Below are 16,445 nucleotides of genomic sequence, written 5' to 3' on the forward strand. Positions count from 1 at the left end.
CGACTTTCATCTGGCTAACTTGAGGAACTCGTGATATATTTGTGGCATGAATTTTGAATTCCCGCTCCCCCTTAGGATAAACTTTTTAAAGAAATTGACATGATAGAAACCCCAGTTCAAGGTAGGTCCTAACTATGTTCAGAAGTTCATTTCAAATGTTTCAGCCTTTTCCCCGTGATAATGAGATAGACAACGTTGATTTGGAGAAAAACTAGAATGGTCTCCTTCACCCCAAAAAGGCACAGTTTTCGAAAACACTGGGCATATGTCCATTTATTTATAATGAGAAATTTACATGAGTACATAGAGTTTCTTCATCGTAACTTGAGAATCTCGTGAGATATTCTACTTTTGGCATAAAGAGTGCGTCCAGGTTTAGCCCCAATTGCGTCTCCCTATGAATTTGCCCGAACGTGATTGCAATCGATAGCTTCCGATGCGTAGAACACGATTGTGAAGGAACCAAAGTGGTCAGATGCACTGTTCCTGAGATATCGCGTTCTAAAAGTGTGGGATGCTACGAGATGGCGCTAGCATCGAAGTTGAGATCGACGTGGCACTTTATGAAACTCAATCAGAAACATTTTCATCATCAGAAGCATTTTCATTGCGAAGAGAAACGTTGGACTATCGATGACCGGGCACAACAAACTCATAGTTGTGGTCGTAAGATAAGTATCAAATAATGGTAGCCATGTGTGAACAACATCCTACTGTACGTTCTCCAGACTCGCAACAACGAGCTTGATCAGCGAGTTTAATACGATATGGAGTTACATCTGTGACCACTATAATGAGATAGCTTCACACTTTATACAAATACCCTCGAGGAGTTAAGAGGCAATATCGCAGCTGCGCCTCGATACTGGCGCCATCTCGTGGCATCCCAAACTTTGGAACGCGATAACGCAGGAACGGTGCATCTGACCACTCTGAATCCTTCAGAGTCGTGTTCTATGCATCGACGCTATCGCTTGCACTTAAGTTCGAGCAAATTTATGGGGAGATGAAATTGGGGCTAAAGGCTAATGCTTTATTGGCCGCATTCTTTTATTTCCATTTTCGTTTTCGGATATGCATTTTAACGAAAGTAACACGATAGAAACCCAATTCGAGATAGGCAGCGACTGTGTTCAAAAGTTCACTTCAAACGGTTCAATCGATTTTTCCTGATGCGATCACACGCAAGATAATTTTTATTTTTATTTATACGATTACGAATAGGAATTAGGGATACCACGGATACAAAAACTAAGCAATTCACAAAAATAATTTGAATACGTTAATTAATATTCTTCCGATATATAACGCACTCTGACTTAAAATATCAAAAATCAGCTAATAAAAGATAGGAACAAGTAAGCTCTGCTTTGCATCTGGTAGTAAATCACCTTTTCTTGTTAAAATGGCACATAATTTCTCTTCAAAATTTCATCATTCTTCGATTACTTTTATGTACACTGATTTGTGGTCAGCACATCAGCAGATCGGAGACAGATGACTTAGGTGATTCTTAAACTGCCTTAGTTAAGATCGAAAATTGTGTTTTAACCCCGAACAGAACCGAGAACTATGGCAAACAAAGAAATGCGCGTTGACAACACGGCTACTAAAATGAATTTTTGAACATAGTACCTACCTCGAACTGAGTTTTTTATCATGTCAGTTTAAATAAAATGCATATCCTAGTGAGGGAGAAAGGGGTTCAAAATTTATGCCAAAAATAAACTATCTCACGAACCGTTCAAGTTAAGATGAAACTCTGTATATAAACTCTTAACTAAAGTATGCATGTAAGTATCCTAGAGTTTCTGAAAGTTTCGCTTTTAAGGATAAAGGGGACATTGTGTTTTTCTCTACGTTCAATGTGATGTTCGCTCTTATCGTAATCAACGGAAAACGGCTCAACAGTTTCAAATGATTTTTTTCCATATTGTTAGCACTACGTGGTAGAGAGATGACATTTGGTATATAAACTCCTTATTAAACACAGGTGATCACATTCGACAGCCTTTTTGAAAATTTCACTTCTAAAGGAGAAGGGGAAAGGTGATATCAAAAAACATTTACAACGCTGTCTGTCTCATTATCACGAGAAAACTTTTCAACTGCTCGAAATGAATATCGGGACATAGTTATCACTTGACTCGAACCGGGTTTTTATTATGTTACTTTCAATAAAATGCATATCCTAATATTTTTCAAATATTTAAATAATAATAATAAAAAAAAAAAAAACTCGTGTAAAGAATGGGCATTCCAGCTAGTATATTATAAAACTTGATCAAAGTAACTGCATAAAGAATTTCAATATATACATATAGATCTCGGAATGATATGAAGCCAAAAATGCATACCTGGTACAAAAGAGATGTGAATAGTTCTTTTAAATCTAGCTCCTTGAGATTTCAGTCGTCTTATTGCTTCCAAATATTGACTTCCCACACATTTCATATCTTGGGTTCCGCGAGCGTAAATATCTCCCTTTTCGTCTTTTACTGCTCCAAACGGATCGTACTTCCACTTGTCCTGGAAATGAAACAATTATGTACTTTTTTAACTTGCCATATAAACTTACACAACAGTCCTAAACGCGAAGGCAATTATTACGTATTATTGCAATATGCAAGTCATTATAACACGTTAGTCAAAAGGAAGAACAATATACTTATTTCTGGAAGTAGCTTAATACAGGTTAAAAAGAAATATTATTTTAATTATTGGTCCTATTGCTCGAAGGGGATGTTCGAGATCAGCTGTTTTATTCGTTTCTTTCTTTCCCAACCACACCGCAAAATACCAATTTCTGTGAAAAGCAGGTAAAGGTAAATTCATAGATTTTTTTTTCTTTCTTCCTTCATGCGTTACGATTGAGGTACAATGTTTTCGAATAAAATGACACTAACCAACCATTTCTACGAAGAATGCGAACACTACTTCTCCTTTGTTATTTCAAAGAATAAACGAGTATGTTTGTTGTGCAACGTTTATGTTGCTCTGATAAAGAAAAGCAATTTATAAAGGCACTGCTCCACTTTGCAAAGAAAGAAATGTAATTCAGACATCCCTCCTAAAAGGGAAATTAAAGCTCAGTGGCAGTGGCAATTACACATAGATAGAACACCCTAGATTTTGGTAGTCTGAATAGACCACTGGATCAAAAATTTTACCTACCACTGGTTTTAAAATACAAAGATTCTTGAGACTTATTTCTTAGCTTACGATCTTGTCTTCTGTGACGGCTGAAGTGGATATACAATTGAAAAATAAAGCCACCAGAAAAGTGGGAAGCAAGAATTTAAACACTGAAAAGTTCAGAGATAAGGAAATGATAAATAAGTTCGATAGATGATTTAAGGAAAACTAACTAAATTCAGAAAACAACAAAAACAGGAACTCCCGGAAGGTGGGAACAATGCAAACGATATGTCCACGTAGCTACATCCAGAACGGTATGGTAGATATCATGACTAAACAACGAATTGGGAATATTTACTCAGCCAGGGAAATACACGACAGACAATAGAAGAATTAGGAAGAACAGGAATATACGAACAGATCTACAGGAAGGTGAAATTACTAAAAATAGGAAGGAGCCTACGAAGAAAGTTACGTTTCATGACACTATGCAAGTTACATTAAAAAAAAGAAAAGAAAAAGAAAGAAAAAAGTTTCACAATATTGTTCATGAGGTTGTTCTACGATCAATCCAATTACGATGAATATTATAGTAGACTCCCGAATATCCGACCTAATGTGGCAGAGGGGCAGGCGGGATAACAAAAAAAGCCAGACAGGCCGGAGTTCCGTAATTACTGACTTCCTGCTCCACCCATACCATTAAATACTTTTTATATCAAAACCCATTCTTATTCATATTTTTCGACTTTTTAGTACAGAGCACTACTTTATAAATATTTCTTATGTACTGTACTGTAAGTTTTAAAAAATATATAATAGGAAAAGAAAGTCCACTACGAATAAAAATATTGTACACATTTTAAGATAAATTTTATAATAACTAAATTAACTGTAGGTAACATACTACACTGTATACTGTGAATATACGCATACAATTTAAATTAAAACAAAACTTTTTAAAACATAAAACATAGACCTATAATTCGTCAAAAAATGACTTCTATTACTGACTTATATTACTTAAATTAATGATTTATATTATTGTTGAATGATAAATCATTACAGAAACGTGAAAAGATAAGATAAAAAGAGTCAAAACTTACATCCTTAGTTTTTGAAAAAGTCTTGATAGGTAACTGCCTTTGTTGAGTAAATCGTTATATATATATATATATATATATATATATATATATATATATATATATATATATATATATATATATATATATATATATATTCCTCACCTTATTACGGAATTTTCTTTTAACTAGTCCGATAATAGTAGCCGGATAGTTCGGAGTTTACTGTATTTATAAAGGTTCGAGAAGAAGTGAATTACATTAAATCCTTTATCGGATGCTCCATATTAACTTTCTAATACTACATATGGTAACTAATAATGCATATTGTTGAAAATAATAATACATACTAACTTTAATCTGTAAGAATAATAATTTTAACAGTGAGAAGATTATTGTGAGAGTAAGTCGGAAAATAAGTTGTTTTTTTTTTTTTTCAGCGTCTATAGACAGAAGTGTTTGTACAAAACAAATAATATATTGTTGTTGCACTTTACAAAGTTTAAAAATTCCTCTGCGAAAAAAATACATGTCCTGCATACAGAAAAACTTCTTCCCTGCTTCTTCACTTCGTCATTGGTTTCAAAATGTCTTCCGCTGAGAGCCTTTTTCAACGCAGGATACAGGATAACCAGATGTCCTCATTTACCCGGACATATCCTCTTTTTCGGGTCCCTAAAGCATACTTTTAAAAAAAGGAAAATGCGGAAATGTCCTCTTTTTTTGGCTACAGACAATTACTTCAATATTAATAATATTTGAAAACAATTGTTAATGTTAATATTATTGCACGTTCAACTTCGAAGGTAATACAACACATTCAGCAGTAAACTCGAAGGAAAACAATTTAATACTTCCGTACTTGGTATTGTACAAGTTTAATAGTATAAGTTACCTATCCTCGTTTTGCCATTCAGAGACCTGTCTACTGCCATATGGTAACCCTGGTCAGAAAGAGATTAAAGATGTTGGGCGCAAGATCGGGACTACGGAAAATGGGTAGAATGCTCTCAACCGAAGATGACAAAATGGTTTTGTATTGCCGCTGCAATGTGTTTTCGCATTTATCATCCAAAATAAGAACGCCAAATGTCAGATGGTTAAGCCGCTTCCTGCGAAAAGTCTACTCCAGTCTTATGTGTCTGACAATACTGCTAAGAACTGCTTGTTCCAATCTCCATACTTGCTGAACACAGAATGGGGCGCTCACTCAAATTTTCTGCTAGCACTACGATAGCGCTATCTACAGGATCTTGATCGTAGATCTACAAATAGCATATGAAGGCGATTGCATTAAACTGATCTCTTGTTTGCTCCATTATTTTACGGCTTTTTTGAGAGAAAAGGAGGGGAAACATTTTCCGACTTCCCTCATATTGCATTGGTGATAATACGTTTAAGATAATTAGTGACATTACGACAAATTAAACAGAAAAAGAGTAAAATATAGCTGAATCGGCTTGTGGAGTAAGAACTAAGTCAAGAAAATCAGGTTTTCAGGACAGACTAAGTTTTTATTGTACACAGTTTTACTGTAAGGCCGCGCTAAGAAGAGCTCTGACAACTCTCACGTGCGATCAAGCGCGGTTGCCACATTTATCTTCTGTAACAATATAAATATAACAAGGGGCACATTTTGTGGAAATGAATCATATATGTATTACAACAAAAATATTATTTAACATTATGCCTGACGAAAGTATTAGACAAAAGAAACAAACAGTATTGCGTTAAGATAGTTTACAAAATCGTAAAGAAAACAACCGTTACTTCTAAACACATAGGGCCTTATGCAGAGTCGTTTTGACATATGATTAGCGTCATACTAAATGCCTGACTACTGCATGGAAACATATGTTAGTCGAACTCTTTAGTATGAGATCGGGCTTCTTCGTAGCTAAGTGGTTAGCGTACGCCTTTGGCATGGGAGACCCCGGTTCTATTCCCGGCGGGAGCTCATGTGGTTCGGATTCCACGTTAATCAGTAGGTCCACGTCTCATATAACCTCGCTGTTGAAAGAGACGTTAAACTCAAAATCAGTTCAACTCTTTAGTATGACACTAAACACGCGTCAGAACGACTCTGCTAAGACCCATAGTGTTATATCTTTTTATTTTTTTTAAATGAAAACTACTTACGTTAGAGAATGGCTTTCAATTGTAGATCATTTAATTCCATTTACTGTAGAAATCTTACGCTTTTTTCCTAGGGTGGATAAAATTTCCGTCGGTTCATCGAGGTCTTTCAGGCACTTCTCTTTTGTGATTCTTTTCACAGTTGTAGGTCTAATGTATAAAGCTGAATCTACTCTTTCAATCACTTTATTCAATGGCAATAAAGGACCGTCGTTACGTTCTTTCTCCAAATATTCCCTAAGATTAAACACAAATTCCCGTTCTCCTTTAGCCTAACCGGCATAACCGTGGGACGTACAACTCAAACAAATTCCCGTGCCTGACTTGTCAAGGGCACCCCCTTTCCGCACTTCTGGCATTGTGTTCATAAATACAAACACACACACATACACATACTAAATTTATATTTTAGGTCTATGTGAATAATACGAATACAAACTATGTTCCACTGAAGAATGAAAATAACAACACAATATTCACACCAATGCACTGAGATGATAGCACAAAAAATCAAAACAACCTGACAACACAAAAACTTTCACAGTAATGAGTAGGTATAAATGCGACAACACTGTTCGGTTACCATGGAAACAACCTAGTGTTTCCAAATGTATTTTTGTGGGTCTAAACCTATCCTCCCCTTCACATATTGGTGAAAAAATGTCTTCTACGAAAAGACAAACATAGCTGGATCACGTTCGTTACTTTCCAACCATTCAATTTCTAAATCAGTCCTTATGAAAAGCTCATTATAACAATCTCTATATAGAGTATGTAGGTACATTTTTTCCTTATGCCAACAAATTTCCTACAAAGATCATTAGAAATTATACTCATTTCAGCCTGACATTCCAAATAATGGTTCATTGCCCTTGAACTTTAGAAGAGCCGTACAGACTCACTACCCTCTTCGCTTTCAATTCCACGAAAACCTACTCCCTGCGGCGATAGGGAGGCGGACCGGTTGTTCCATGTAACCCCACTTCTATTTATGTAGCAAATTTGTCAAAAGGACAGAGTTGTGTCAATAAGTGGAAAAAGAAAAAAAGTATTCATTATTTTGGCAATAACTTTAGGCCTAGTGGAACTACGTTGTACTGGAATGTTGAGGAGTAAAGTGAAGTACGATTATTTTTTTAAATATCTAGTTTGTAAATATTTCAACTTATAATCTGATTCAATCAGTGATAAAGTAATTCGATTCCTTTATCGTTCTGTCATGTGGTCGCTTTGATTCTTCTTGCTATGACGGTTCGCAACACTGTCGTCAACTTACACGATGTTAGATCTGTCAGAGCTCAGGTTACGATGGCCCTAGTCGTGTTTTTCTTTTTTTATTATTATTTACATGGTAATCCTAGCTGACATGGTGAAATACTCATAACATATTTTACGGAGAACACAAAAGTTTATCTACAAAATATTAATTAAAAACAGTTTCCTTCTGCATTGATATTGTGTATCCAGAGGCTCTACATGGAAAATATTCCAGACATATTTATTATCGGCCACACAACTGTTATTAATACACGGCGTACATACCACACATAGCTTATAATAGTATTATAAAGTATTACACAAAGTGTGTACTGAAAATTGTCGCGGAACATTGAATCTGGAAGTGAAATCATATTTTTTCATTAAAATAAACAGAGTTGTAACTCGTTAAATAAGAGAAATACGTTGGAGTTTATAAACAAAATAATCATATGACTGCCTGCAATGACGGCCAAGAAGTGATATTATAGTATTATAAAATTCTTGTGCTTCAGCAAATGGGTCAACGTAATTGGTAAGTTAGTTTGCTAATGCCTTCTAACTTTTTGTGACTGATTTGTACTTGACCACATTCACAAATAGCAGCAGGATTGTTATGTCAAAGGGAATGTTCCTGGTCTTCTGGAGTATGGACCGAGTAGGTTTTCCTACTACACTTTGCCAGAGCAGCTCTTATAAGGCAAACTCTTTCAGTCTGGTATGCTTTATTTCTTACGTTTGTGTTCCATTTCATTTCTCTTTCGTTTGAGTGGCATTTCACTGTTTCACAGCATAAATAACTACGTTCTGTACTTGGATGAAACCACTAGACATCTGTTAACAACAATTAACTCACGTCGTAAATATTGCTTACTTGTCAGATGGCTTACAATTGCATAAAACAGCCAGTATATACAATTTATAACATTAAATAATATTAGTATAGTCATCTATTAAGTGAAATATGACTACAGCGAAAATCGCCAGAACATCGCCGCTAATATCTGTTGATAGAAAATACTACTACGGTGACCAATATTCAGATAATATTAAACAAAGAAACGAACCAGATTATTTAATATGGCAAGGTACAATGTCACTGACTCAGTCCCTTTCTTCAAAGTTCAAACTTGCTTGCTACGTTGTGTTACAGACAAGGAAAAGTATGACTTCTTCAACCTACCACATTCTTCCTATCACCATTTGGAGCGCCTTAGCTCTTATACTGTAATACATCTAAGTGCAAATGTGAAAAATAAATAAATAAAATAAAAAAAAAAGAGAGAGACATAGTTCTTGCTTCACTGACCAATTCAATTGAGAGAAAAAATCAAATCAGTTTCCTACTTAATCTCATCGAAAGATCCAATACCAGAACAATATAATAGAAAAATGAAATCTTTGTTTTACGTCCTACGGTTATGCCGGTTAGGCTAAAGGAGACGGTGATGATGAAAGATGAGTGAAATGGTGGAATGAAGAAAGTGGGAGGAAACGAGAGAACCCCGAGAAAACCCACGAGCATGGTGTTTGTCCACCAACAAGTTTACACGGCGCGAGCTGGGATCGAACCAGTGACCCCAAGCACCGGGGGTGAACGCTCTACCACTGAGCCACCGCGCCCCCCAACAGTATAATAGATCATATAATGAAAACAACGGACTGAAGCAATGCATACTCAGAAAAGAACAAAAGAAAAGATATCATCACAAAGGACGACACTTACAGGAAATACTGGTACAACATCCATATGAGAATTGAGCAAAAGCGATGGAGCTTGTTTGTCTGTTCCCTCCCATGTAATTACAACTATGGGTTTATTTGGCACAGCGTAATATATTTTTAATGGCAGACCAATGCTTTCCGCTTGACGTTTAAGGAATTCGACGCAGCCATCTGAAAATAAAGAAATAATGTGCCTATTAACAACTGAAATCACTTCCAGATATCATACTTAACTTTTAAAATATAATTTATTCGTATATTTGCGATATTGGAACAAACTACAGGGTAATTGTAAATTCAATACTTATTTCTAATTTAGATTATCCTAGAAAGTAGCATGAGCTCTAGCTGGCGTGTAATACTGTTTACTAATGTGCGGTTTACCATTTATGATTTCAGAAGTTGATCAAATGAAAACAGCAAAATGGTTTATGTATACAGTGTAGAAGACAGAGCTAAGACTGCCGCCAGGTATTAAGTTTGGAGGTCGGTGATGCGTCCGAGACCGACAAAATGGCCTGCACGCAGCCCTGATCTAACCCCATGCGACTTCTTCCTTTGGGGTTGGAGTAAGGAACAAGTGAACGAGTTAAAACCAAGGGATATTAACACTCTTGAACAAAATATCCATGAAGTATTTGCAAATGTTCCAGTTGAGATGCTAAGAAGAGCCGTAGATTCTGTTCCTTAAAGATTCCAGAAGTATGTGGAAAATGCGGGTGCATACTTGAAATGTAACTTAATAACCAAACACTACCCTAATAATGTATTCAATTGACATAAAACTATATAGGTTGTTTACTTTTTGAAATACTCATTGTTACAAATATGTACTGACTTCACAATCATCCTGTAGTAATAATACGTAAAATATTAGCAACTAATTATAGTAATAGGCCTAACAGTATAGCAATTTATAATTCCTGTATCGCAGTTTCTGCAGTAATGGATTTCTTTACTTTACTCTATTGCCATAATTGGTTCAAGGACAATAAAATTATTATTATTATTATTATTATGAATAAAAATACACAAAATACACATATAAAAAGCACATAAATGAGAAGCAAAATAGAGTAAAAGTAATGATAAAAAAAAAAGAACTATCTCACTCAGCAAACTGCCTAAGATGGCATCTGGTTTTATCGTGTTGAAATGGAGATGGAACTTTCCATTAAGTGTTGAAATTGTATTCCATCAAGAAACGGGAAATTGGCTTTACGTAGGCCAAGGAATGAATATATATATTAGAGAGAGAGAGAGAGAGAGAGAGAGAGAGAGAGAGAGAGAGAGAGAGAGAGAGAGAGAGAGAGAGATGATCAGAAAAATGGAAACACCTGTAGTTGGCAACGTCAGATGTATGGGTTGGCAGTGGTGTCGTGGCGCCAGAAGCGCCGGAACGCTGGTGGTGGTGTGTTAGGTCGGTCTCCATACTACGTCAGGCGCAGTGGAACAGCAGTGTCCAGTGGCTGCAGCAGACGGAGGTAGTGTAAAATGGGAGACCTCTCAGATTTTCAAAGAAGGCAAATTGTTGGTGCGCGGTTATGTGGAGTGAGTGTGACGGCAGTGGCTACTGTGTTGTGTGTGTCGCGTGGGACAGTGTCGAAGGTGATGACGGCCTACACAACACACGGGAAAACCACATCGGGGAAGCGGAACAGTGGGCGGAAGAAAATCATGAGTGACAGGTCACGCCGGGTATTAAAGCGCATTGTCACGCAGAACCGTCGTGCCACTGCGGAGCAAGTGACGGAGGAACTCAATCAGCACCTCCCCCACCCGGTTTCGACAATCACAGTCCGCCGCGAATTACATGACATGAACTTACGGGGTCGTGTTGCACGGGCCAAACCACTCATCAGGGACCATAACGCTTTCGCACGTCGCAAATGGTGCCGCGACCATGCAACTTGGACTGTTGAGGACTGCAAACGTGTGATATGGTCGGATGAGTCATCCTTCACCCTATTCCCAACTACGGGCCGCGTTTATGTGTGGAGAACGCCCAAAGAAGTTTATGATCTGCAGTGTCTCCGCCCAACTGTGAAACAAGGCGGCGGCTCGGTGATGCTGTAGGCCGCCATATCATGGTTTTCATTGGGTCCTGTGGTCACACTTAGCGGACGAATCACTGCCAACGATTATGTCGCAAATTTAGGAGACCACTTGCATTCTATGGTCCGGATGTTGTTCCCGGACAATGACGCCATCTTCCAGGATGATAATGCACCCATTTACACAGCTGGCGTTGTTGCAGCGTGGTTTGAGGAACATCGGGATGAAGTTCAACACCTCCCCTGGCCCGCCCAATCCCCAGATCTCAACATAATTGAACATCTGTGGTCCGTCTTGGAAACACGACTCCGGCGACGATTTCCACCTCCATCCTCTCTCACAGAATTGGCCGATGCTCTGCACGAGCAACTGTGTAAAATTCCACTTGCTACCATTCACAACCTCTATGCCTCCATCCCATGTCGCATCAAGGCTGTTCTGAAGGCGAAAGGTGGCCCGACACCATATTAATCTGGTAAGTTGCAATTTCGTTCAGGTGTTTCCATTTTTCTGATCATCTGTATACAAGGCCGGATTTGGGGGGGGGGAGTGCACCGGTGCATGTGCAACTTTCTACGTTGTAAATATACACTATCTAAAATGAGAAGCTAGTAGTGTCTGCCATCATGTTTCTTTTGGGGCTTAAAAGAAAGCAGAGATTTGCAAAAACAATAATTGATTTTCTAAAAGTTGAAGGGAAAGGATTCGCCACGGAAAACAATATAACAGTTGTCAAAGTACAGAACAAAACAGAAGCCAGGTGGAGAGAATATTTTTCTCCTGCAAATTACTTGAGACATTCCCGTTCTATGTACCAATAACCCCCTCCCGTTCTATGTACCAGTGTTGTCAGGGGTAAAGAAGATTGTCGCATATCACTTTCAAGAGTTTCAGTGTGATTGATGCACCCCTCCATAGAAATATGAAACTTAGTTTCACTTAAGTGTTAACTTCCAACTCATATTGTAGCCAAATGATGCCCGGATCAAGTTTGTTCTATTTTTCCAAGTTGTAAGCCGGATAAGGGTGTCTATTCTAAATTTCCCGTTCTCCGTACAAATTTACTATTTCCTCCTCCCCTAAATTTTCAATCCTCTCCCTTATTTATCTTTTTTATGCAAATATACATTTTGTACCCAATCCCTCTAAATTTTAACCATTCTTCAGTTTAATTGTACAATTTGTCAATGAAAAATCTGTCTGCTCTAATATTCTCATGGGCACAATCTGAGACCTAAATCCGGTCTGTACACACCCCTGATGTCGATCACCACTTTTCTTTCGCCATTTCAGTGAAACACAAAAGGGCATTGCAAAAGAGTACCTCTGGGTCAATGCTATCAAAAAAACTATTCAGATGTCTCATTATATGAACTCCTTACCCCACAGCTGCTAGAGTGCAGTGTATTCGCTATAGTTCCGGAAATTTTAAACTGAGGTCTTGAGTTTCGAAAGCCCATTAAGGCAATTTATTTCCATATGCTATCAAGTGTAGAGCTGTACATCCCTCTGTCGTCAATTCTACGGTCAGTCTCCAGCAACATGTGTTTAAACCTAAACCATATATATATATATATATATATACAGTGGCGGATCTAAGGGTGGCTATAGCCCTCCCCCTTGACGTTCAGGTATACACTGGATAAAATGGGCTTCAATCCTGCTTTACACTGGATAAAACTGTAAAATATTGTTTACTCCTCCCTTGATCATATCCTGGATCCGCCCCTGTATATATATATATATATATATATATATATATATATATATATAATGCGGGAACATACGCGTACAAAATACTTTGCAAGACGAACGTTTATTTGATTACTTTGATAATATGCAATATCATCATCAATTCAATTCTACTAATTTCATGAATGGAACAATATAAATTTCCGAGATTTTCAAATACAGATCTGTCATTAAAACTGCATCTGTCGTAAGTGTGTTCATGGTTAGCGAATACAGAAATACTAAGAAAGTCTAATTTCTGTTTATTTGTGTTATTACTGGAATAATTCAGTTAAATTGAAATATCCAATTTCACCACTGAACGTGGATGTACAGCTTGACATAGGATCTGTATGACATCAGAAGTTTATACACCGAAAAACGAATCCAGATCTCCAACGTAAATCCGTTCACCATTTAGCAATGAAGGAGTTTATCTTCATATCAGATCCACAAAGTTTTTCATGTGCAGAATAGCTACTACATATGTCGTGTGAAAATAACTGCACCATTTTATAATCAAGAAATCATGCTGCCTGGATGACATATTTCTATACGCCAGACTCGCAGTATGGCGCCTATAAAATGACCGCCATAGTCACCTGGTCTCATTCCCATCGACTTTGTTACATAGGTAATTGTACAATCTGAAAAATATCAAGGATTGCTGTCATCTTCGAGAAATTACTACTGAAATGACTGCTCTAGATATCAAAATCGTAAACGAAAGTTCAAAGTCGTACGTGGAATGTAGGTGTGCTAAAATGGTAGATACAGAAAGTAAACTTTTTTTTTTTTTCATTTAAGTAATATACTGTTCATTAGTTCTTCAATTGGCTACAGATTTTGCAGCCACCATGCACGTTATGAACTGCACAACAAATTCACTGTTAAACAGAGCCAGTGCTAGACAAGTACGAAGGGCGTCCATTAATCTGCTTCTTTACCTAAAACTATTTTCCAATCACCGATTCGTATTATACATTACAAGTGACCTATCTGAATATGATGCCCGTTATTACTGAGAGTGCCACCACTGTATTTAACAGACGAACTGTTCTTCCCAATGGCTAGTGCGTGCACCTTTGGTGCAAGGGATCCCGGGTTTGATTCCCGATGGGAGAGCATTCGAATTTGAACTATTATTGTGTCCGTACTCCACCTTGAGCTGTAGGTCCACGTCTCATACATCCTCGGTGATGAAAGAAAACCTTCCAGTTTAACGACTCACGATTATGTCCTTTAGGCTAAGGGAGCTGGATGATTAAAGCAAGTGAATGATGTAAGAATTGGTGGAATGAGAATGTTGGAGCAATCGACAATACCCTGAAGAAACCTACGATATTGTCCACCACCAGGGATCCCATGCACCAGAGGTAAACGACCTACAACTGAGCACCGTGTCTCCTGATGCTTAAAGAGATACTAAACTATAATCCAACCAACCAGCAAAATATTTATCTTTATCTGAAAAGTATAAAAAGCATTGTTTAAAAAAACTGGGCCACTCATCTTTTTAAAAATCCTCATATTCTTATATATAGTAAATGAAACAAATATGAAACTTCTTTTACCAACTAAGACCTTTATGACAAGTTAATATATTAAAATTTCATATGTATAATTGTTAGAATATGGCTTTTTAAAAAGAGATAAGAGACAACTTCTCTAACAATACTGTAGGAAGGTATTTGCTCGGGAGGGGAAGGCAGACATACGGATTTTTAAAAGAAAATTACACCCTAAATAATTATTCCCGTCTTTTCCACTGCTATAAAATACAACTAGGTAAAGAAGTAATGCTAATATAAAGTTCATGTTTATTTAAAATTGAATTGTTGTGTAGGCTATGCTATCTGCTGCATTTCACTTTTACGTAACATCTACACTACCCTCTTATATTTCATTATTTATATAATATCCATAATCAGGTGGCATTACACTTATATTGACCTATGATATGTTTACCAGTCTTGTTTGACTTGGTGATTCAACATCAAACAAAGCTTTGTTTGCTCTTGATAACATATCCTGTTGCTATTCGTCTTAGCAACAGCATTTGTTATTATGTGGTGCTAAGTCTCAGTTTCCTTCATTCGCTAAGGAATCGAGTCAAAATGGAAACATCCAGCGTGAATGTATTACCACTATCATCATGGGAAACGCCAGAAATTTTCATACAGATAAACCGAATGTATAAATATGGGCGGGCCAAAATGACGTTTGATTTCCTTTAAACTTCCAACTGATAAACTGACTCCCACATTTATTAGTAAATAAATCTAAATCAGTTCTATTATGTAACTCTCATTAATGGACTCAGCCATACGCTACTAACATCACTCGGCAACAACTAATTCAAAATATAAGTTTCACCAAAATCATTCAATACCCATTTACCGAAAGTAGAATAACTAAAGGGGTCCGCTGCGCCTTATTTGCTCTATGATTTTTCGACAGCAACAATAAGCATTCCACTTTCTATTCTTATCATGTCGGGAGTAATACAATTCTTAATCAACTGCTACACTGGTCCATTTCTTTCTAATATTGTGTGTAATTTTTATCTAGTAACATTGATCAAAACAGTCCACTTAAGATCGCTTTATTGCTGAGGCAAAAGTACGACTGCGATGCTACTAAAATGATTTCTCTTTCCGTAGTCTCACGTAGAATCTCAAGCGACCATAAGTAGAGCTGAGGACAGGCTTCAGGGCTGCCACCTTTTGAAACCTGCTCACGTTAAATTGAATCTTATTTCAATTACACACATTCATGCATTTTCTTTTAAATCTATGTTGCATGGGGCTAGACAATTACTATTGGGCTTATACAAAGTTACCACTCTGATCGTATCGTATCTTTGTGATTCTGATCACAGTAGGGTAGGCAAATAAGACTTTTTATTATTATTATTATTTTGCTAAATGATAACAATAATGATCGAATTGTTGGTTTTAACCAATAAGAGAAAACCAGTGTCAAACTTACTAGTTTACCCGTACATTTTGAATAGGAACACGTACAGCCGTATCTATGTTGTTAAATCCGTACAATACGGGTGAAACCCGTACAGTTGGCAGCCATGACACGCTTCATGGAACTTTTTGTACTTTACATAATTTCTGGTTAAAAACATTATTATTATTACTTCCATCTTAAAAATATTGTTATTAATTTCCAAACTATGCTGTGTGTACATAGAGCTAATACGTCCGTCCGTCCGTCTGTAGACAGGTATCAGTGGAAAAACGGTGAAATCGAGATGCAGTTCTTTGGAATCGATTATATGCCGTCCCTCTGTTCAAACCGGAAGTGATA

At 37.0% G+C, this 16,445-nt stretch overlaps 1 protein-coding gene across 1 annotated transcript in view; it reads right to left on the bottom strand.

The window, feature by feature from the left end:
- Positions 1-16,445, bottom strand: part of LOC145673247 (aminoacylase-1-like) — a 57,924-nt gene that overhangs the window by 31,056 nt on the left and 10,423 nt on the right. Inside the window, exons 2-3 of the mRNA XM_081742761.1 lie at positions 9,340-9,509; positions 2,358-2,529 (exon numbers count right to left, since the gene is read on the bottom strand). Of these exons, the coding sequence (XP_081598887.1) occupies positions 2,358-2,529; positions 9,340-9,509 (342 nt within the window). The remainder of the gene's footprint in view (positions 1-2,357; positions 2,530-9,339; positions 9,510-16,445) is intronic.

This window comes from Thermobia domestica, chromosome 16 (genome assembly GCF_964235325.1).
Source record: "Thermobia domestica chromosome 16, izTheDome1.hap1.1, whole genome shotgun sequence".
In the NCBI taxonomy this organism is placed as follows: Eukaryota; Metazoa; Arthropoda; class Insecta; order Zygentoma; family Lepismatidae; genus Thermobia; species Thermobia domestica.